Source organism: Periplaneta americana, chromosome 12 (genome assembly GCF_040183065.1).
Source record: "Periplaneta americana isolate PAMFEO1 chromosome 12, P.americana_PAMFEO1_priV1, whole genome shotgun sequence".
Taxonomy (NCBI): Eukaryota; Metazoa; Arthropoda; class Insecta; order Blattodea; family Blattidae; genus Periplaneta; species Periplaneta americana.
The window spans coordinates 1036632-1061530 of record NC_091128.1 but is presented as its reverse complement, the minus strand read 5'-3'; the positions used below and the strand labels follow the sequence as shown (position 1 = coordinate 1061530).

At 33.9% G+C, this 24899-nt stretch overlaps 2 protein-coding genes across 4 annotated transcripts in view; one reads left to right on the top strand and one right to left on the bottom strand.

Annotated features, from left to right (window-relative positions):
• The window catches only part of Mtmr6 (Myotubularin related protein 6), a 64050-nt gene extending 57334 nt beyond the window's left edge, over positions 1 to 6716 (bottom strand). Inside the window, exon 1 of one of the 2 annotated variants that reach the window (XM_069840742.1) lies at positions 6553 to 6716. In XM_069840742.1, the coding sequence (XP_069696843.1) occupies positions 6553 to 6576 (24 nt within the window). In that variant the 5' untranslated portion in view covers positions 6577 to 6716. Of the gene's footprint in view, positions 1 to 729; positions 1026 to 6552 lie in introns of those variants that run through there. The other variant, XM_069840741.1, reaches the window with a different exon arrangement.
• Positions 6717 to 6741: 25 nt separating this feature from the next.
• LOC138710110 (FGFR1 oncogene partner 2 homolog) lies at positions 6742 to 24899 on the top strand. 2 transcript variants are annotated; one of them, XR_011335061.1, is made up of 6 exons: positions 6742 to 6890; positions 7021 to 7155; positions 10194 to 10448; positions 15835 to 15960; positions 17423 to 21485; positions 21794 to 24899. XR_011335061.1 is itself a non-coding variant. In XM_069840743.1 (5 exons), exons 2-5 carry the CDS (start codon positions 7021 to 7023, stop codon positions 17537 to 17539), a joined length of 633 nt encoding a protein of 210 aa, XP_069696844.1. In that variant the 5' UTR covers positions 6742 to 6890; the 3' UTR covers positions 17540 to 24899. The 2 variants fall into 2 exon arrangements, 1 of the variants encoding a protein (XP_069696844.1); XM_069840743.1 differs by having other exon boundaries at positions 17423 to 24899.

The following is a 24899-nucleotide window of genomic DNA, read 5'->3' as shown; positions in this document are numbered from 1 at the left end:
CACAATGTGCTCGTGAGTCGCATTTTCGCCGCGGCTGCTGCAATACCCTCGCTCGCACCTTGTGAACTACGTTATGATGCAAACCACAGCCCATACCTCTCGACCCACACGGCACCTGACAAAGCTTGTGCTGACTCTGGAGAACATGGGCCCTATTCTGACCTCTATGATTTGGAAGTGAGCGACACAGTAAGAATTCTTCAGTCACATCACTATGTCAGAAAGGGAATTCTTCAACTATGACAATGGCAAATTTCAGGAATACTGCCCACAGTATCGCGGCCCTTTTGAAAAGGCAATGCCCCTTATTATCCGAATAATTCAACATCCATTACATAAATTTTCGTCAATAATCAATAACCACATTTGAAGAGCCCGTTAACAGGAACACCATGATGAATTTCAAACAGACGAAGACTGCATACACTAGTTACCTTTCAATAAGTGGAGAAGTAACCTAATGAAATCAAATTACGACTGTAAATAGTCGATTAATCTCAAATGTGCAAGTTATTTTTATATACTGAATACTTATGTGAAAGTGACATTCTTTGTCTAACCGCAACAGGGCAAGTAACAGCAATGCGTTCGTAGTGGTAATAAGACTTTTCCAGTTTAAGAAACAGCGGTGTGACAGAGAAAGCCAGTTACAATACCGCATTTGCCAAGAACCCTTGACCGTGATGTTAAAAACCATACTTTGTTAGGCTACGGTAACTCTATAATCACCTTCTTTTCTATCGCCAGACCGTGATACAGCTCCGGGGGCGAACTCTCCTGCCCCTGCAGTATCCACGAGCGAACCCGGCCGTACACAGAAGGGGCCGTGTAAATGGGAGGCTCGGGAGAGACGAGGTCCTGATAACGGTACATCTCATCCCCTCATATCCGTCGTTCACTCATTACCACTTCACACGCGCGTTTTTAACTTCTCATAATCCGGCGCGTTACCCAATCGCATTACATTTTCACCTTCTTCCTGATTGGCGAGACTAACCTCCCGAGCACATCTCACAGACCGTATCGACTGTCTTGCTATCGGAGTAGTCTAACTGCCAGGCGCGAGGAAGCGCATGCCCGCCTACACGAGAACAGCCAGCAGCGTCTTCGAAACGAGGACGGCTTGCATTAACTATGCACGACTCGTCACGTAATCGAACACAGAATGCAAGTCAACGCGCTTATTACTACTATAGTACTGACAACGGTCACTATAATATCACGTTTTAAACAAAACAGGAAAACACCGACGTCTAGAAGGAGAGGCAAAGGAACCCACAAAAAGAAGAAAAAAAAACCGGCGACGATAGAAAATAAAAAGTAATGGTGATAAAGGATGCTTCCTCTGCATCTTATTTAGCACGACGGCATCCTCATAATTTTTGGTCTCGGTTTTCGCCGTACTCTCATTTTATATCTACTCCCACTTTCTCACAAAACCATACAAACCCATAAAACTCATATATTTTCTCATCTTTTAAGACTAGAAGTCGTACTTGTAACCGACTTTCAATCCAGGGGATGTGGGCCAACAGTACAGCCACGGAGACGTCACGGGATAAGTAGAAGACAAACACTCAAAATCATACTTTTACTGATATTTTCCCTTTAAAGCTTAAAGAAATCAGGATATCCACTTCAATTTGCAAAAACAATCCCTGACTTTTTCTTGATTTCCTCTGACCAACCAGTGACCTGGCACCTGAATGAAGACTGTTAAGCTCTGGATTATTTTTTTTTTTCACAAAAAAGAACCCAAAAAAAAAAACCAGCCTCCACCATCCCCATATCTGATCAAGCTCTCTCCACTCATTTTCATTTTTTATTTGTTCTTATATTTATTTTCCAAATTTCATACAAATTACAAACCAATTTTTAAATTAAAAAGTAACACAGCAAAAGTTGAATCGCTGCCAAGAATTACACTGTAAGTTAAGTAACTTTTATCAGGAAAGTGTCAGAACATGATAGAAAACATAGTAATGTCATCCCAAAAGTTTTGACTCCGATTTTAGGAGAAGACCTAGTCATTACTGAAGAGATCAGAAATATACACTGCTTAGCCATGAAAGTATTGCTTCTCAGACATTAACAATGACAACCTGAAACAAATTAAAAAATATTGCATAACTGAAGCAGAAGTACGAGTGCACTCACAGTCCAAGTGGTCATACTATAACATGGGCTACGTAGGTTAGAGTATAAAATTTTCCTCTCAAGTTTAATCATTGGGAAAATTTCGCCGACTTTACAAAAATTAAAACGATATCCATGACTTTCCATGATCAAATTTAACTTCCCTGAATACTACCGATTTTCCAGAATGTGGATACCTGTAAATGGTAGGCCTACCTATTTTCTTTTATGGCAACGGGTACTAGAAGAAAAATGTTTGCATAATTCCAGTACTTCGTGCTTATATAAATTTCGTAATTTGTGGGTGCCGGTAACGTATTGTGACGCAGAAGTAAAATGCAGGAGCGTATATTGCGGGAGTTCAAGGTGTGCGCTGGACACCCTGTAAATTCGGTAATCTCATTTTTTATTTTAAGTTGTTTTATATAATGCAGCAATAATTTTAATTTATCACAATTTAAATGCGTGGTAATCTCATTGGAAGTTGACGTATATAGTTCAAGACTAATTTTAATTCATTACCATTTAAATATTTTAAATGCCTGCTGGTTGAATGTGCACACCATCCCCAGAACGGCTTTCGTTTCATAACGTAGGCTACGCTCTGCCTGACGAAGGGGGATGAGTTCTGGTCTGGTTGTCCTGTCCGTGCAAAAGAACATCCCCTGCTGAGAGTTACAGCTACAATTCTCTGCGCGCGCACGGTGGCATGGTGGGGATACTCGCTTCTCTTAAGCTCGCAGGTCGTCCTGTATACAGGCAGCTCAACTTGTCAACTGTAGCGTTACAAAATATTGTGTTTGACGTGTGTGGTTACGTGAATTTACTGTGTTTAGGCTTTACTAGGGTTCATAGCTGTGTGCCAGCGCAGGTGAACAATTTAAATTACTTATTTAATGATAATAGCACTTGCAAATGTACACTGTAAAATATCTTTTGCAAAAGCCATTCTCTTCTCGCCCACTAGGAGAGAAATTACATCTAGTGAATAAGGGTAGACCTACCCCGCCACTTCCGAATTTAGTGCAACAATATAAAACAAAAAGCGAACAATACACTAGACATTTTTCTATTTCACAATATGGAAATGTAGAATAATTAGTGGGTTGTGGAACTTCAAACAGGTTATTTTGCTGGCCATGGTTATTGTTTGATCGTAAATAATGCAATTTTGAATAACGTTATTTGTAGTTGCCTCCTTTCTCCGGCATTTGCACGGCAGTCATTGAAACAAGGTGATTAATTTTTAAGAAGTTGTGGTGCGAATACTTTGAATAATATTTAAATGTCATTTTCTTTTAATTTTATGTAATTTTTCCATTAGTTTAAGGGCATTTTAATGATCATTTTAAGTAGATTTTTAGGTGATCAACATCCGCCCCATAGTTATTATTTATAAATAATACTAAATTATATATTAAAAATGGCAGTTAATGTTGACCCGATATTTCACTTAGGCCTATAATAATTGTGCGAGATAGACCAACTATATATTTTTAACAGAACACCCAAACTCCAGGTTCAGCATACGCCACTGGTAAAATGTTGACTGTATAAAACATTCACTGCACCGAAAACAACATTCACGTAAGGATATGACGGGAAAATGTCCATTAAATACCGAACAGCACGTCCACATTATTCGAATAGGCAACCCAAATCACGCTGTGAGGGATGGGCAAAGCTGCTGGTGTAACACTTTCAATACTTAATATACTCAGTAGGCCTACATGCTTCAGTTACTTCATGCAGAGAGACGTACGTTTTAAATTTGCTCCCTTTTATTTCAGACTCAACGCGTAAGAAATAACAGTATTGACAACATTTCGTTTTGTTTCTTTCTATGGATTGTTTAAACCATTAACTCTCGAGATTATCTGTTATTTGACATCATCTTGGCAGCTGTCATTGTGTATGATTAGTTAGTTCGGCGACATCAATCAGACTGGTTGTGTTCGATTCCATCTCAAACAAATATAATTATGAACATAAAAACAGTATAAAATCTACTATCATGTTTCTGCAAGTCTCTACGAAGATGTACAGCAATGGTGCAGATAGTAGAAGGAATTCCTCTGCTGTATGAACGTTGTATCAAGAACGGTTTCCACGTAATGAACGTAGTGAAAACTGTTAATTACATCAAGTCGTATTTCTTATGTCACCAACAATTTAATTTTCTTAGTTTTTTGAAGAAGTGGGCTCACAACACTCAGATCTTCCTTATTAATGCAAAGTCTTGGCTATTCAAGTTTTTCTAGCATTTACTCGTACATGAACGAACAATAAATATCGCCAAACAATAAGTAAATAAAATCAGTTCACGAGACTTCGTCGAGAGCCGCACGCCGCGTAATGAATACCACTACACTGGTACCAGATAAGCGTTCTCCTTCCTTTGGTAACGTACTTGTAAAGAATTGATAACTTATTAATGAAATTCGGGGGGGGGTCTACATTTTCAGCATCATCTTTTAGGCTAGTGAGTGCTTTTAAATTAAATTATAGGCCTATGACCTATTTTATTTTCGTAATAACAATTACTGTTAATAATGACTGTAATTCTACAGAAGGACTACACCAAAGGAAGCACTATTTTTTTTTCTTTCACAATTGCGTATGCTTACTATTGTGCACATTATAGAGTACTAAGAACGTAGTTTTACTTTCCACCCTCTATACTTTCCATGGCATAGAACTATTCACTTATTGAATGGATGCATATCTCTGCCATATTGTCCACAGAACTGTATTGAAATGCTTTCTTACTGGTGCGGTCCAGGCGCCCAAAGGTATAATATTACGACTACCCACAATTCACCTCAGTTACGTCATTCATGAAGTAATTCACCTGGACCTATAGCTATGGGCCAAATTTAAATAGGTACCTAGCCTACATTTGCTATAGGCTATGTCTCATCAGCATATGCCTATGCCTTGTCAGCTGAATGGCCAACGTATCCGACAGTAGTTCCAGAGGACGCTGGATCGAGACTACCTCAGGTAGGGTAAGTGTTTAATAAAAATTTGGGGTCAAATAGGCCTATGTAACTGTGGTATAATCTAGCACATCAGGAGAAACAACGGAGAATTGGAGAGAAGAGACAAGAGATAGGCAGTGTCATCTAGTAAAGAAATTTTCGTTGCCTATATCGATTTTTTTTGTCTGATGTGGAAAATGGCGGTGATATATCCATTCATTGTTATGTACAAGAAGTGAATAATTCTAGATTATGCTATGGAAATAAAACCACGTGCTTAGTACTCTGTACTATTCGTAGTACGCAATTGTAAAAGAAAAAATTATGCTTCCTTTGGTGTAGCTCTTCTGTAGAATTACCTGGGTGTACAAGAGATTCTCTTGTTACTACTGGGTCCTTGTGGGCCACATGAACGAAGCTGTGGTACCCTTAGCAATACCAGTAAAGTTATAAATCGGGCTCACTGTATAATATTATATAAAATTTTCCCACTCTCGTCTAAAATTGCTCATCATAACTCAGTTTTCAGCCATGATTATTGTCTGCTGTAAGGATTAAAAAACAAAGTGTGGCCATAAAAAATGTCTTCCCACAGCAATTAGATGAACAATGGTAAAGATAGCAAAACTTCAACGATTAAGTTAGTACTATCGACTTTAATTACAGGCAATTAATGTCACTTTCAGATTTAAAACCAAACCCATATTTCCAATTTGCAACACAGATAAAGAGGTTTATTATAATATATTGTTTCGCATTTTTTGCAGACACAATTATCTAACATCTGTTAGCTTTTGAGTGTTTATTTACCGTAATAGAACAACGTAAGTAAACAAACCACTCAGATTCATTTAGGCCTACATATCTCATACATATAGTTAAATATGGAATTATGCCAGTATTGATACCTCTTTGACTTCTGCACTAGAGGACCTAAATAAAATAGCCTATAGCTGCAATGATCTTAATCCTGATCACTTCATTAAAAGTTCGAGGTCCTTATATCGGTATGGGGCCTGTACAACGTTTCAGCAGCCTCTGGATTTCAATAATTTATTTCTTAAACTGAAACTTAAGCCTTAAGAAAATCAACATTCACCAACAGTGTTAAATTAAAAAAAAATATATATTATTATTATTTAATTAATTAATAGCAACAGTAAACACAAACATTATTGTCGGCTGTCAAACACTTTCACTAACAGTCACCATATTTCAACAACAAAACATCTCACCCAAGTTTAAAATATACAAGTAATTTCATAATCATAAACATGGCATTGGCTGTAAGTACATTTAACCGTTTCTAATTTGAAGAATTGTACTGTATTAACTACAGGGGACATGTACTTTCTTTTCGACAGCCAGAATAAATACCGGTAGGTTATAACACCAAATCAATAAAACTGCTTATGACTGTCATTGAAAACGTTACCTTTGGCGTCTTTATCAGCTCCATTTTGTAGTCAAACAGCTTACAATGACAGCATTATATAGTCACAAAGCATCAAAATGTTCACAAACGAATACTACAACACACCACACAACACTCCACGACTTCGGCCATCTTGACAACCTCAACCAGTTACAACTGTCAAAATATCAAGTACTTTGTGTTGTATCTAGGCAGCTGTGACTTCCTGCTTTCTGCACTCTCCACTGTCTCCAGCGATCTAAGATAAACAGCTGTTTGAAAGGCTCGTTGGAGGATGAAATTTACACAAGTTTAATGATTTGTCTAAATTAAACGATCATTGTGTTTTAAAATACAAGGTTTGTATTTAGAAAGAGTTAATTGGAGTATACTCTCTGCAATTTGTTTATTATTCTGTCCGCAAAGCTAATCCGGTTGCGATACTGAAGCTTATGTTAGTAGGCCTAATAGATGTTTCCCATTTTACAGATGTCTTTAACAATTCAGCAAATTATTCTCGATGCCAAACGGTTAGCCAGTCGACTGAAAGAACACGACTCTGCAGCTGATGCACTGTTATCACAGACACAATCTGTTTACAAGCAAATAGATGCCATGAAACAGGTACTTACTAAGATCAACGTATCGATTAAGATGTGATAAACTGGTACCAAATCTTAAGCTATTTATAATGAAATGAAATTCGGGTAATTCGGTAGAAAATGTTGGTCAAGAAGTAATTGTTTTTTGCTTTCTACCTCTGTCTTCATTTTATTATGTAGGCTATTATTTATCTTGCTTGTATTACTCTTTACTAACTTTTAACCTTACATTTAATTTAAGTACAATATATTTAGTTTTAAATTATGTGTAGGCCCCGGGATTCGATTTGCAGTCAGACGTCTTATCACTGAGCTATAGCGACTAGGCAGATTCACTTTAAAATATTTCACTTACTACCGGTACTGTATTAATTGTTGTTTATAAATACACATCAATACACGGCGCCACTTCATAAAATCTATGCTACATAAATTTATTTTGCCCTACAAAATTCTCATATTCATATTTAATTGATTGGAATTGTAAAGACGAGGCAAGTACATTAATGTGTAGTAGGACTAAACTCGTACCCAATTCGGTATGTAACTAGCCCCCCCCCTCCACTTGTACTTTGTCGTTTTCAAACCCCACTAGGGCCCAATAAAAATTAAACAGCATTAAAACCAATTAAATACACAAAAATAATAAGCAGTACTTCCAGTGAGTTTAAGATAGCGGAAAAACGGCATATGTAAAAAGTAGGTGTCTCTCTTACCCAATTACCGTCGAAACTATCATTTTCCTACCGAATTACCGAAATTCGTTGTGACAGTTACGACAGCAGTGAGTACAGTTTAACACTTAATGAGGTTAATTAAGTGAATACTAATGTCTTTCATTGTTTCTTTAAACTAAAGAAATAGCTTCATCAAACTTCCTGATTAGTAGGGCTATAGTGCTTCAAGAATGAAACTTCGATATTCTCCCACATCACACATGGAAAAAAAAAAGTCCTTAAATAATAGAAAATAGGCGCAAAATTGTAACACAACCCTCTAGAGACTGCGAAAGTTACATACATAACAGGTAAATTAACAGTTTCGTATAGGAGACAACACTCCATACTGGATAATTAACAAAGCAACATCTTTAGCACGACATGTGGCTTGTGAACCATCTCTGACCTCGACCTCTACCCCTGTCACCTCGAGTCCCTTATATTCTCTCAGTCATGGCTTACTGTTATAAATAAAAACAAGTGACATGAGGTAGCTATCTCAGTCATAAAGTACCATAAGAAACTATGAAGTGATTAAATAATTAAAATATGATCATTTGGTCGGGAGCATCCGTTTTTGATGCAGGGATAATAAACAAGGAATCAAACAAACAAGCAAATAACATGTTTAACTAAATTGGTCTTGAATACATTTTTTAATAAATCGCCCCAAACCAATGTGAATATAGCGTGGATTGTGTTGGCCCTAATGTGCATCATTCATCATCAGTAGCACTACAGCCCGGGTCGAGCCTTGACTTCTTTCAGAATCCTTCACCATGAATCCCTATCTTTGGCCACTGTCCACCAGTTCTTAAATCCGTAAATCATGTACTGTACCTTTTTCGCTTTTCCAGGTCGCCATAATTTGGGCTGTCTGGCTAATTTTCTTTGAAGTTTCTCAGCTATAGGTTTTTCCAGGATGGGGCCGCTAACCACCACGCCCAACCCCACAACTATCCTGTGCAGACAATGATTTTCTGTCTGGGTTTTCTCCCATAGCCGAAGGGTCCCAATTGTAGCGTCAGGAACTCAATTTTTCGCCCATATATACATAGTGCTAACCAGGGACCACGACGAGGACGTGCATATATTGGACTTTGTAAGAATAAATAGCTTTTCCTCAGATTTTAAATAGGTTTTAACCTCTGGCAGGTTAAAACTCCTCAGGACCACATACTACCTCTTAGGCCCCTATTGTGCATCATTATTTACGTAAATAAGAACAAGTGAAAATTAGCATTAAGAAATACAGGCAACAAATATGTGAGTGTGCATGCCCACTTCACTTGCGTGATTCCGGTTCCGCATATTGCGGATAGATGGCAGGACTGTGACCAATTTTCTAGTTGCACTCCACTTCAGCGGGCCATGCTGTGCATAATGTGTATCTGTGGAGAGAGATGTGTCATGTACTAGGGTGCGTGTAAGTGTAGTGTAGGGAATGGGTGAGAATGATAATGAAGATGAAGAAGGGAGAAGGGGAAATCCCGTGCTGGCACGTAGCATCCGACAGACGAATCACTATCAACAGCGACATATGCACTGCGGAGAGATTTGGGATTTAACCCAGGCATATTGGTGCACAATCTAGTGATTAGAAGTTGTGCACCGCCACCTCTCCTAGTCCCGAGGTAGAAATTTTACACAAAAATCTCTGATTCCACCAGAAATCGAACCCGGGCTGACTAGTCTGGAGGCAACACACTACCACAGAGCTAACTCGGCAGACAAAAGAAATATGTAAGTAATAAAAAATGTATAGGCCCACCTTACAGAATAACAACTCAATATGTGCCGCATGTTATATTTGTAGTTACCGGTATTCAATTTCTCACTTTTGTATGATCATAAAATAACGCAACGCAAATCAGATATCAATCCCGTGTATAGGCCTAATTTACGGAATAATTAATGCATCATATGTGTCTCATGTATAGTATTTGTAAAGCAGGGCATGTAGCACGTATGGGCGAATGCAGAAATGCATATAGAGCGTTAGTTGGGAGGCCAGAGGGAAAAAGACCTTTTGGGAGACCGAGATGTAGATGGGAGGATAATATTAAAATGGATTTGAGGAAGTTGGGATATGATGGTAGAGACTGGATTAATCTTGCTCAGGATAGGGACCAATGGCGGGCTTATGTGAGGGCAACAATGAACCTCCGGGTTCCTTAAAAGCCAGTAAGTAAGTAAGTATTTCATCTCTCACTTTTATATCATGAAATAACTCAACGAAAATCAGATATGAGTCCCGTGTGTGGTATGGGAGGATATCGAAGTTTCAATTTTAAGAATGTGATACCGTGAACATAAATATGTGTTCTAATCAATTCAACAGTACCAGGAAGAGGTAACTGAGCTTAATGAAACAGCTCGACAACGTCCACACACAGTACTAGTTGCAGGCATACAACAAGAAAATCGCCACCTGCGGGAACTGCAGCAAGAGAACAGGGAGCTAAGAGCAGCTTTGGAGGAGCATCAGAACGCGCTGGAACTGATTATGTCTAAATATCGTCAACAAGTTACGAAATTAGTTTCAGGCAGTAGACAAGATCTGACAAGTGTCCATACAAACAACAAATATTCCCAGGTAAAGCGTCGAAACATAATCAGCTTATGAGAGACTGGATGTAGCTCCATAAATATATATAAGTCTACACTCCAAAAATAAACAGTCTTACTTTTATTAATGTCGGTGCAAACCAACAATGAAAATGAAAAAACTTAGGTTTTTAATAACAACTTAGTAATGTTTGAATACATGACACTTTATCCTTGGTGCGCATTTCGATGTTTCTTTTGTCTACCATCATGGATGAAAAGAACATTTTGATGCCTTTCTCTTTTCCACCATCAGGGGCACAAGAAGTGTCCACCAGAGTCAAGATATCGAATTTTTTTAATAATTAGTATGGTTTCGATTTATTTACTCCCTTTGTATTATACTTTGTTCCAGGGAAAATACCTGTCTAAAAGTAAGATAAGTATTTCTGTAAAAGACGAGATTTTCCTGCACCAAAAGTTACATATGGTGGACATTTCTTTTCCCCTGCCTGTGAATATATACTTTGCATTTTTTAAGCAATTTCGAAATCTTTCCGTACCAGTATGTAGTCTATCTGATGTCTCCTTTCGTCCCTTGAGCATGTTCATGTGCATCTTCTTATTTCACGTTGTTGAAATAATGTATTTCCAGCAATCCTCACAAAAATTAATCGAAGATTCTCCTCTGTCATTTCATCTTCCCAATTCATGTTTTCCATCTTGTTCTCCTAGTCGCCCATTATGATCACGCATGTCCCTTCTTCTCTTTCTCAACTATCTCTTCTGTCTTGTCGTAGATGCAACAGACTTGGCAAAATCGTAGACATTGATAATGTGGCATGAGCTCAAGTGCATCAGCAGACCATTTAATTGGCATGACTTAATATACTTTCATTAACTGCAAATGTAACATAAAGTTTTATGAACTTCATTTTTGTGGTTAAGGGAAGACTCCACTGAAAATCATGAAAATTTTTCCGAATTTTTTTTTAGCTATTTCACTTATTCAGAATTTGTATTTTCATATCCCAAATGGATTCAGCTCAATTCTGATTACAAATACTCGTATGTTTACATTTTTAAAATTAAGGCTGGAAGGGGGCGTGGAATTTAAAGAGCTGTCAAAATTGTTTTTCATCGAAGAATTCTTTTTTAAAATTTCTGATTACAAATCTAGTAACTTTTTGTTGGATCCCTGAAGTTACTAGATGAATGTAGCGGAGGAAAATATTAATTTACATAAATATTCATTTTATTTTCAAATCTATTTTTCTGTGTTCATTTTTGTTGATTCAACACCAACTTTCTTATGCCAAATATTAATCAATCTGGATGAAATTTTTACTGCAAGTATTTATGAGGTAGCTGCATGTGTCTATGCATTTAATTTGTGAGAAATGCTGCTAGCAGCATTAAGAAAAATATTAATAAAATAAACCAGCAGCATTAAGAACAATATTAATAAAATAAACTAGCAGCATTAAGAAAAATATAAATAAAACAAACCAGCAGCATTAAGAACAATATTAATAAAATAAACTAGCAGCATTAAGAAAAATATTAATAAAATAAACCAGCAGCATTAAGAAAAATATTAATAAAATAAACTAGCAGCATTAAGAACAATATTAATAAAATAAACTTAAACTAGCAGCATTAAGAACAATATTAATAAAATAAACCAGCAGCATTAAGAACAATATTAATAAAATAAACTAGCAGCATTAAGAAAAATATTAATAAAATAAACCAGCAGCATTAAGAACAATATTAATAAAATAAACTAGCAGCATTAAGAAAAATATTAATAAAATAAACCAGCAGCATTAAGAACAATATTAATAAAATAAACTAGCAGCATTAAGAACAATATTAATAAAATAAACCAGCAGCATTAAGAACAATATTAATAAAATAAACCAGCAGCATTAAGAAAAATATTAATAAAATAAACTAGCAGCATTAAGAACAATATTAATAAAATAAACTAGCAGCATTAAGAAAAATATTAATAAAATAAACCAGCAGCATTAAGAACAATATTAATAAAATAAACCAGCAGCATTAAGAACAATATTAATAAAATAAACCAGCAGCATTAAGAACAATATTAATAAAATAAACTAGCAGCATTAAGAAAAATATTAATAAAATAAACCAGCAGCATTAAGAACAATATTAATAAAATAAACTAGCAGCATTAAGAACAATATTAATAAAATAAACTAGCAGCATTAAGAACAATATTAATAAAATAAACTAGCAGCATTAAGAACAATATTAATAAAATAAACTAGCAGCATTAAGAAAAATATTAATAAAATAAACCAGCAGCATTAAGAACAATATTAATAAAATAAACTAGCAGCATTAAGAAAAATATTAATAAAATAAACCAGCAGCATTAAGAACAATATTAATAAAATAAACCAGCAGCATTAAGAACAATATTAATAAAATAAACTAGCAGCATTAAGAAAAATATTAATAAAATAAACTAGCAGCATTAAGAAAAATATTAATAAAATAAACTAGCAGCATTAAGAACAATATTAATAAAATAAACCAGCAGCATTAAGAACAATATTAATAAAATAAACCAGCAGCATTAAGAACAATATTAATAAAATAAACTAGCAGCATTAAGAAAAATATTAATAAAATAAACCAGCAGCATTAAGAACAATATTAATAAAATAAACTAGCAGCATTAAGAAAAATATTAATAAAATAAACCAGCAGCATTAAGAACAATATTAATAAAATAAACCAGCAGCATTAAGAACAATATTAATAAAATAAACCAGCAGCATTAAGAACAATATTAATAAAATAAACTAGCAGCATTAAGAAAAATATTAATAAAATAAACCAGCAGCATTAAGAACAATATTAATAAAATAAACTAGCAGCATTAAGAAAAATATTAATAAAATAAACTAGCAGCATTAAGAACAATATTAATAAAATAAACCAGCAGCATTAAGAACAATATTAATAAAATAAACCAGCAGCATTAAGAACAGTATTAATAAAATAAACTAGCAGCATTAAGAAAAATATTAATAAAATAAACCAGCAGCATTAAGAACAATATTAATAAAATAAACTAGCAGCATTAAGAAAAATATTAATAAAATAAACCAGCAGCATTAAGAACAATATTAATAAAATAAACCAGCAGCATTAAGAACAATATTAATAAAATAAACTAGCAGCATTAAGAAAAATATTAATAAAATAAACCAGCAGCATTAAGAACAATATTAATAAAATAAACTAGCAGCATTAAGAAAAATATTAATAAAATAAACTAGCAGCATTAAGAAAAATATTAATAAAATAAACCAGCAGCATTAAGAACAATATTAATAAAATAAACTAGCAGCATTAAGAAAAATATTAATAAAATAAACTAGCAGCATTAAGAAAAATATTAATAAAATAAACTAGCAGCATTAAGAAAAATATTAATAAAATAAACCAGCAGCATTAAGAACAATATTAATAAAATAAACCAGCAGCATTAAGAACAATATTAATAAAATAAACTAGCAGCATTAAGAACAATATTAATAAAATAAACTAGCAGCATTAAGAACAATATTAATAAAATAAACCAGCAGCATTAAGAAAAATATTAATAAAATAAACTAGCAGCATTAAGAACAATATTAATAAAATAAACTAGCAGCATTAAGAACAATATTAATAAAATAAACCAGCAGCATTAAGAACAATATTAATAAAATAAACTAGCAGCATTAAGAACAATATTAATAAAATAAACTAGCAGCATTAAGAACAATATTAATAAAATAAACCAGCAGCATTAAGAACAATATTAATAAAATAAACTAGCAGCATTAAGAAAAATATTAATAAAATAAACCAGCAGCATTAAGAACAATATTAATAAAATAAACTAGCAGCATTAAGAACAATATTAATAAAATAAACTAGCAGCATTAAGAACAATATTAATAAAATAAACCAGCAGCATTAAGAACAATATTAATAAAATAAACTAGCAGCATTAAGAAAAATATTAATAAAATAAACCAGCAGCATTAAGAACAATATTAATAAAATAAACCAGCAGCATTAAGAACAATATTAATAAAATAAACTAGCAGCATTAAGAACAATATTAATAAAATAAACTAGCAGCATTAAGAACAATATTAATAAAATAAACTAGCAGCATTAAGAACAATATTAATAAAATAAACCAGCAGCATTAAGAACAATATTAATAAAATAAACTAGCAGCATTAAGAACAATATTAATAAAATAAACTAGCAGCATTAAGAACAATATTAATAAAATAAACTAGCAGCATTAAGAACAATATTAATAAAATAAACCAGCAGCATTAAGAACAATATTAATAAAATAAACTAGCAGCATTAAGAACAATATTAATAAAATAAACTAGCAGCATTAAGAAAAATATTAATAAAATAAACCAGCAGCATTAAGAACAATATTAATAAAATAAACTAGCAGCATTAAGAACAATATTAATAAAATAAACTAGCAGCATTAAGAACAATATTAATAAAATAAACTAGCAGCATTAAGAACAATATTAATAAAATAAACTAGCAGCATTAAGAACAATATTAATAAAATAAACTAGCAGCATTAAGAACAATATTAATAAAATAAACTAGCAGCATTAAGAACAATATTAATAAAATAAACTAGCAGCATTAAGAACAATATTAATAAAATAAACTAGCAGCATTAAGAACAATATTAATAAAATAAACCAGCAGCATTAAGAACAATATTAATAAAATAAACTAGCAGCATTAAGAAAAATATTAATAAAATAAACTAGCAGCATTTCTCACAAAATAAATGCATAGACACATGCAGCTACCTCATAAATACTTGCAGTAAAAATTTCATCCAGATTGATTAATATTTGGCATAAGAAAGTTGGTGTTGAATCAACAAAAATGAACACAGAAAAATAGATTTGAAAATAAAATGAATATTTATGTAAATTAATATTTTCCTCCGCTACATTCGTCTAGTAACTTCAGGGAGCCAACAAAAAGTTACTAGGTTTGTAATCAGAAATTTTAAAAAAGAAATCTTCAATGAAAAACAATTTTGACAGCTCTTTAAATTCCACGCCCACTTCCAGCCATAATTTAAAAAGTGTAAACATACGAGTATTTGTAATCAGAATTGAGCTGAATCCATTTGGGGTATGAAAATACAAATTCTGAATAAGTGGAATAGCTAAAAAAAATTTGGAAAAATTTTCATGATTTTCAGTGGAGTCTTCCCTTAAGTGTTGACAGTGTTTGATAGGGTAAATAAAATTATTGCTACTGCAATTCACAGGATATGTCACTCAGAATATTAATTTTCCACGTGAAAAATATGTTAAAAATGTTGGCATTCATCATTTCAGTTAATATGTGAACAGTCGGACAAAATCTGTGAAATGGCTGCTGTTATGGAACGAGCTGCAGAAACAGATGAAAAGAGAGCTCTGACCGAACAAGAACTGGTGTCTAAACTTACAACAGAGAATAAAGTGAGTATGATGCTGAGTCAGTGTGATTTACCTACGTAGCTATAAAGTGACTGCGTAAAATTATAACACATCATGATTTGCTCTCAAGTCGAGTGTGAAATATCAGCCTCCAGTTTTCTCGATCATTCCACATATTCTCGTTCATTACTTCTATCCACAATTTTCCTCTTCTTTCCATCTTGTCCAGGAGGGGTCTAGCCACTAATTTTAATGCCAATGTCTCCTTCAGTATCACCCATCCTCATATCATCTAACTTGCTTACTTTCCAGTTTATTTTGCAACTTTGCATTGAGATGTGAGGCTGACAGTCGTAGAGTATTGGCTCACAGACATCTCTTACAGTTATATGCTTTATGAATATGCATATGCTGTATTTGCTGGCATATAAGAATCATTCTTTTTCTTTGAAGATGTATCTGAAAAATAGGGTGTGTCTTATATGCCGATACTGAGTTTGTAACTGGACCAAAGCTTCATGGGATGCTGTGAAAACAGACAACATTTAAGTGTGGCATTAATAATGCACTGGATGGTACAGAGGACAAATTTCTTGTATGAGGACTCAGATTCTGATGTAGAAGAGCTTTCAAGTGACTCTTCATTTAGCTCTGGAGATGAATTTCTAGGTTTTGACGACGAAGATTAAAAGATATTCTTTCCTAGTTACTGTAGATTAGGTATTTCATGAAAGTAGACCTGCATATTACTTTATATTTCAAATACTATAAATTTATTATAATATTTAGTTAAAGTTTTTCCCCTAAAAATTGTGTAGCCTACAAAAAAAGAGACTGCATTCTATATTCTAGTGCATCTTATGCTGAATGTAATATTATCACAAAATTTTATGTATTGTAGAAGCAGCTATCATGTGAGTAATGTGTGTTTTCTTGCCTACTCGACAAATGACGGAACAGTAATTCATGACCTCAGTCCGAGATAGCGATCTAGGTAGATTTGAAAACACCAGTTGTAAGGTGGCGTCACCTCTGCAGTGTACCAATATGCCTTTAAATAACCTATAAAATTTTAAAATTAAGTGGCAAAATCTGTTGTATGGTTTTGTCTCACAGTTGCTGGAGAACATGAGGCATTCTGCTGTATTTGAAAATATATAACATTTGATGAAATTACGAATAATAACAAATTTATTACGAATTTTTGTGTTGTCCTCCTTTTCTGTCCTTGTCTTCCTTTTTGATGACAGTCTGTCCTCTTTTCTGGCTGTGTGCTGAATGTTAGGTCACTCACATTCCCTGACAGGTTACCTTTATTGTTAACGATAATAAAGTAGAGGGAGACCTGTGTACAGCACTCCCTAAATTTTTCTGTCTCATTTTCAGCAGTTATTATAATGTATGGAACAGGAAGGACCAAGGAAACCCGGAGTAAAAAATAAAGACCTAACCTCATAATCAGAAATCAGCAGTTTATAATACGTTTACTTTTATTTGCTTTCAGGGCTTACGGGAATTGTTAGAGATTTCTTGCAAATTTGGTTCATTACGTTCATCCCTACTGAAGAAAGAAGCTGAAGACAAAAGCAGTCAGACGGAAGCCATTCCTGACACTTCCTGACAAGAAAATCAGTAATGACAATGGCAGTGGCACTCAGAAAAGACAACTGGAAGCACAAGTCCGGAAATAATTGCTGTTCATTGAATCTTGGCCACTATTTCTCTGTGACCACCCAGTCCATTAATGTTCAAATCACTTCTTATCATCATTTCATTGTATTAATATTAGTGGAATACAGTCTAAGATAGAAATATTATTTGCATGACTTCATATTCGGTGAACATTTCAGTTTTCTATTGCAGAAGAATGTCGACAAAAAGTGAAAGCAGTGGCGTGCAGTGCCTGTATGTATGCCATTGCTTGACTGGGCTTCAATGCCTGTTGCCTACATACAGGGTTTCCACGGAATTGCTTCTCTGAAAACGTCATCACCGCACGCCGCTGAGTGAAAGTCATAATTTCAATATATGAATATTAGTGGAATACGGTACAACATGATAAAAATAATATTTCTTTGCTCTCATATTCGGTGAACATTTTAGTTTTTTATTGCAGAAGAATTTTGTATGGTTGATTCCCTTTATTCTGACACTTACAATCGTTATATAAAGAGACAATATTAGTCCGTGTTTAGAAAAGTTGATATATGTTTGGAGGACTCTCTTAGTTTTGCATCTTAAATATACCACCATTTTCGTTTCATGTTAGAATAGGTAGCTCCAGTGTTCAGTATCCCCTCTTGTACTAATTTTGCCTTTTCAATAATATTTGATAATTACATTTTGTTTTCAGAACTCAAAAACATGCCATTAATTCTTTAATAATACGATATTTAAATATTAATGGGCATTGTGTTATGCTGTAAACACTTGAAGCTGATTCTAACGTTTCTTGACAGAGAATTTGATGTATAGGCTACTCCAACAATTGAATCGGTTTGAGCCCAAACGCATTAAGTCAATTTTTTTTTAACTTTCCTGGAGGAGTAAATAACGTTATATTTTGAAGAAAATTGAATAATAAATTTAATGAATATATTTTCTGTAAAACAATTACTTGTCCTTTCTTTTTGACATTGGAAAGACAAATTCAATGTCTGAGACATTTTAAGGAAATATTTTCAAAAACTGACTTAATGTCAGCACTTTGTTTCATGAAAGCTTGAGGAATTTAAATTTCACATTGACTTCTTTGGCATATTTATTTGTAAAGTAAATACCACCAAAATTCAGTATATAATAAGAGTACAAATTACAGAATCACTTATGACAGTTAAACTTACAAGAATTCTCTTTCATTTCCCGTTGTTGGTCATTTCTACAAATGCAGTGCATTATGTGGAACATACTTCGTAATCTTCCCTATATTCCGCAGCTGCAAACTTCATAGGTTCTACGTTCTTATATAGTTTTCAGAAGGCATGGTGAGGTTTAGTTTTAACAAGTTGAATTTTCCCAGAAAAAGATATTTAAGCAGGAATAGCATTCAAACAAAGACTAATATTAGCAAGAAACTATATGGTTCGGATTTCTCCAACTGTTGCTGCTTTTCCGTCCCTAATTTCCATTTCACTCTGTCAAAGCAGTCGTTTTTCTTGAAGTCCCCTATGTAGTCATAAAAGTGCTGGAATCAGAACTCTGTACCACAGAGTTGAAAGTCCTCTAATAATGTTACCACTAGCAACGAGTTTTTCTCTTAAACACTAAGTTAAATTCAAACAATTTTGTCTTATCACCTTACTAGATCTAACTTAGAATACCATTATTTTCTGTTACAGAATTAACTCATTTTTTTCCAGTTTTAATATGTGTGGACCAAATATTTATCTTACACCAAGATCGATAGCACTAATACAAGTTAACAAACATATGCATACTTATAGAAGATCGTGTAATATTCTAGAAACTGATTGTGAAGAAAAATGTTCATATATACATACATACGTACAATTTTGAATAGTTTTGGAAATAATGACGGTTCTTGCTTCTGTAACGGGTTTAAAAGTTTTCTTAATTTAATTTTTATAAATTATTTCAGGTCAATGTGCAGTTTATGTTTTAGTGGAGGTGAATTAAAATTTTTAGTTGATTAGCCACTGTATATGGATCCCAACTATAATATAGAACACCTTGTCTATGATCATTTTAATAGGCGTAGTATTAGCAAACTCACAGATACCTGTGAACTTAACTTGAGCATTTAAAATCTAAATAACTCACACTGTTTGGAACAATGGACAGAGTATTCATAAAAATTCACAACGAACTGCGAATTAGACCCATCGTTAACAGTTTTGTTTCATTCATTACTAGTACTGTCTTCGCACTACGAGTTGGCGCTGGGAGTAGATAGGCGGGACGGGGAACTTTACACTACACTCTGACCTGAAAACTTCGTCCACTTACTTGGCTACAAGGGAACGGAGTCAGACATAAAAGATTCCGCATCTTCGGTGCTGTCGCTATGACTATCATTATCACAGTTTTCAAAATTTCTGGAGTATGATCTGTCCATGATAATCGTCTATGTTCCAGCCGTGTATATTAATTCGAATCCTGATGGACAACAATGAGTGTTCTGGACACATTTATGGTAGTCAAAACTCCCGTAACATTTTTATCCTGCCAGCACTTGGGAAACGTTAAATTGGTAGGCATATCTATCCACATTTCGTCCAGATACAAAATCGGTTTTTCCGCTTTCCTAAGCTTTCTTATTTGCTGTAGATATCTTCACGTATTCTAATTTACAGTGTTTTCCTCAATTTTTTTTTTTTTTTTGCTGCACACTTCTTCCACCTGAAATCCTTTTTCTTCAGTATTCGTCTTAATGTTGTCTTTCATTTCAAATCAATTTTTTCTTGTAAAAGGGTAGACGTTTGTTGCAGCTTGGTACTATTTTTTTACTTGTTATTTAACGACACTGTAATAACTATTAGCTTCTTCAATGTCGATTGAATTGATGATGGCGAGATGGTATTTGGCGAAATGAAACCAAGGATTCGCCATAGATTACCTGACATTCGCCTACCGCTTGGGAAAACCTCGGAAAAAACAAAACCAGGTAGTTAGCGCAAACGGGAATCGAACTCACTCCCGAGCACAACTGCAGATCAGCAGGCAAACGCGCTACCTCCTGAGCTACGCTGATGGCCCTCTTTCTTTTTCAAATAAAAATTCTCAATTATATCTTTTTTGTCAATCTCCCGTCGAAGTCATCTACATTTGCGTTTCGGTAGTCTGGACGTTTACATTTTTTTTTTCCCTCAGGTGTCGACAACGCACTTTCTTCTGTGCAGTCTTTCATTTCATTCCTTATACGCTGTATTGTTCTTGTGATAGATTAGAGTACTTTCCTACCTTTGCTGTAGGTTTCGTAAGAGGAATGCAATGGCACTGTTGTTCTTTTTCTTCATCACAGAATTATTTTGTACTTCTAATAATATTCCTTTCTTCGCTATAGATTGTCAATCCTTGTTTCCTCTTTGTCGACATATTTACAATAAACAAAAAACTGCTATAAACCTAAATAACAGTATACAATAACATAAATTAACTATATTATTATCAACACTATTAACACGAAAAGCAAAGGATAACTAAAGCAATACAAGATTTGTGGTATACAGAAAACAATTGTCTTGTTGAAACTAATAAAACACTGCAGTAAAAACCCCAATATTATTTTCACAAAGTCGCAAAGACTCATAGACACGTGCAGTAGATGTTTGTGGAGCAGGAATATTGCAATGAACAGCGCGGGGCGCATGCGCGACTGTTTCCCCTCCGCCCCGTCTAAGTACTTCAGCCGCCTTCTCCTGGCGTGACAACAGTATATGTACTGCAGTGATGCATGGTGGGGACTTTCGAAACCACCTTCAATAATGTGTATATACTTTGATACATTTATAAAACATTCAGTGCTATTTAAATGCTTATATCCTTGTAACTTCCACGTTCATGTTTAACTTTCAGGACGTAGAGTCAATTTTGAAATTATTACATAGGTACTATACAAATCTGGCTTTCAGGTAGTAGCTCCCTGTGAAGCAGGTTTGAATAATTTCAAGGAAAAATTGTTCCGGAGCTGCGTATCGATCCCAGGACCTTTTGCTTAGTGTGCGAACGCTCTACTGACTGAGCTACTCCAGGAACTATACACGACACCGTCACAAAAAAAAAAAAGGAAAAATTGTGACGGTGTCGCGTATAGTTCCTGGGGTAGCTCAGTCGGTAGAGCGTTCGCGCGCTAAGCGAAGGGTCCCGGGATCGATACCCACCTCAGGAACAATTTTTCCTTGAAATTATTACATAGGTACATTTTTGTGCACTTTTTTGTTGAAAATCAGTTCGTATTGCACGATCTTCGTCAATCACCCTGTATATTGATATATGTATATAAAGAAGCTTATTCATTACTGACAGGGTATTTGGGTATGTTGGATACCAACATAACATTTCTGCAGCTCTCTTTTAAATCAATCTTATATGTTAGGTTCATCATGGTAACTTACATGGTGGTTTGGGTTCATGACTGATATTAATATGTTCAGTTTGACTGATGGTAGTTATGCCAGTTGCGACCAGATCATTCATCCCATATAAAATAATGAAATACTGCCGCTGTCACATTCAGCAGTTTCTGTTAACTCATGGGTACACACCGAAGACCCTGTTGCCAGTTCCGTAGCCTAGTGATCAATAATCCTGAGATTAGTATCTCTTGTTAAAATGCCTTTCTATAATAACACGAGTTATTGCACTTCATATAGATACAAAGAAATGTTTTTTGCAGAACTTGAACTTTTCTGTTCTTATATTTCAAAGATTGTTGTTTATTCATGACTCTTTACCGGATGTAATCTTTCCAAAATATTACAATGATAAAATAAATATAAGAATAAAAAGAACTGGTAAAAACATATGAACTATGAAAGAATACGATGAAAGATAAGAACGAGAAGTAAAAAAAAGGGAGCATTATACTTAATTCACTAAAATTACGATTACCAAACTAGCACTTTATCTACTGGGCTACAGAACTCCTTGGTAATTCAAAAGCTAAAATCCGGGAAATTAACACCCATTCGACAGGGTTTTCCTGGTGGATATTGTTTTTCCATATATGGACACATATACACGCACGCACGCACGCACACACACATACACACACACAATGGTGGTTGGACAAGTCATCTCTTTCCTTTTATAAGTGGATGAAAATACTACTAATTTTGATAGTGAAATTGAAGCAATACATACATACATACATACAAAATTTGTTTATGTGGTTAAAACATTGCAAAAATATTACTATATTAAGAAATTCTAAAACAATAGCATCAGTTTTGTGCCAAAAAATGGAGAAAATGAAGGAAATTCAGAGTATGATAAAACAAATCCAAAGTATGGTAAAAAGCTAGTTTTTCAATGTATTCCGGCACATTGTGGCATAAACAGAAATGAGAAGGCTGATTGTTAGCAAAAAGGGTGAAAAAATTGTCAGCATAAAATCCAAAATCTCTCTTATGAATCTGTGAAGAGAATTATGAAAAAGAAAATATCTTGCAACTACAATTTTAAATTTACCAATGAAAATGAAAATTCAAACTGAAGATCCAAACTGATACGTGAAACACCACGAAAATCAGCAGTAGCAAAGTTTAGATTGATCACTGGGCATGATTGCTCAAGTAAACATCTCTATAGAATTGGTATAATGATCACCTGAATTGTCTCCTATGTTTTCAAGATGTATAGATGGACATGAGCCAGATAGAGGCTTGCCCAGCTCTTCAAACACACCATGAGTTTGTATCAAAATACTGGGAAGCACAAAGGATAACGGTTTTATTGCTAAATCAAGAGGATTAGATACATATACAATTATAAAATTTAAACAGAATTGATGTCCGGAACACCATAGACCTCCTCTTGTCAGTGATAAGTTACCATGTATGTCTTCACGTGCACCAACTGTTAGTAACCTGATTGCTTTCAAGTAGACAAGAAAATCCAAAATGGCAACTTTAAAGTTATTAAACTATTGATATCATTGACTCTAGATTTAAGTTTTGGAATAAAACTGAAAGTCATAAAGATGGAAATGGAACACAGAAGGTCTGGAAAGAAAGTCTCCAAAGAACTTAGAGAGTTGGTTGATGATGAAAAAGCATGTGCGATAACGTTTATTACGAAAAGTCCGTGTAATATGAAGTTAATTTCAGAAATGTATGCATAATTGAATTCTGTTTTTAAGAAGTATTTCATTTTCGGCACACAAATTGACACTAAAGACATATATTTTTTTTTAAGGTTGCAATATTTCACATTTACTTTGTAATATCTCTAAAGGTTGATTCAAAATTAATTTCATAGTTGGTACAGAGTTATAAGCATAAGCACATTTTTTAGAAAACACTTACATTAGTATGTGATAACTGAATTACAGTTATTAGTTAAAATTTTGAGACAGTAATGATGAAAATCTGAAAATTCCTAAGCACATGAAGGTACACGGGAATAACAATCAAGGTCCATTTTAGAAAGTTTCGAGAAAAACGAATTTTAAAGTTTAAGCACTTAATACTTTGTTATGTGTGTATTTAATAGAAATTGACCTAGTGGAATGTCAAGAACGATTATTTCTTATTACTAGCTAGACCACATGATAGTACTTCCTTTCCACTATAAGATAGCGTTATTAACTCAGTTTCGATTTTTGATGGACCTTGATCATTTTTCCCGTGTACCCTTCACATGGGATAATTTGTACATAAAGAAAACGTGTTTTCATCTCTTCTTAGTTCTTAAAATAACTTGTGAAATATAGCTCGACCTCTTTTGCTTATTTATTTATTTGATGAAACTAATGAATGCAATGGATCGTCCACAAAGGTGTAAAAAAAAAAAAAATTGCAGAAACGTTAGATGAACAATCCATTTTGGAATGAAAGCACTGTAATGACTGGCAGCTGTAACCAGAGGAACAAAAATGCCGATTGCAACCAGTTGTGTGTGAAGCTGCCATCAATATTTGTTTTTATATGTAAATAATTTAAATAATAAATCTGTGCAGTTTTAACTTTATGCCATGTTGAATGGATATGATGAGAAAACTGTTTCAACAATGTAAAGATATATTGTTCAATGTAATAAGTGTAAGTTCTGTATTTTGCCCATTGTGCAAGCCTTGTTCCGTATCTATATTTCATTTTAAGATTGTGATACATTTTATACCGTTCATTTCCTCTTGAAATTTTTTTGTTTTGTGTGCGAAATAATTTGTACATTATTTTAACGTAATTTTAAGAATTAATTTGTACACTTAAAATTCAAAGAACTTGTATGCTATTTATTATCTAATCATGTAATTATGTACATCTTGATTTTTATAAACGATAATAAAATACGGTAATTTA

Coding starts and splice junctions, on each gene's coding strand:
- LOC138710110 (XM_069840743.1), top strand. CDS start 7,021: ATGTCTTTAACAATTCAGCAAATTATTCTCGATGCCAAACGGTTAGCC. Junction 10,449..15,834: donor CAAACAACAAATATTCCCAG/GTAAAGCGTCGA, acceptor TCATCATTTCAG/TTAATATGTGAACAGTCGGA. Junction 15,961..17,422: donor AACTTACAACAGAGAATAAA/GTGAGTATGATG, acceptor ATTTGCTTTCAG/GGCTTACGGGAATTGTTAGA.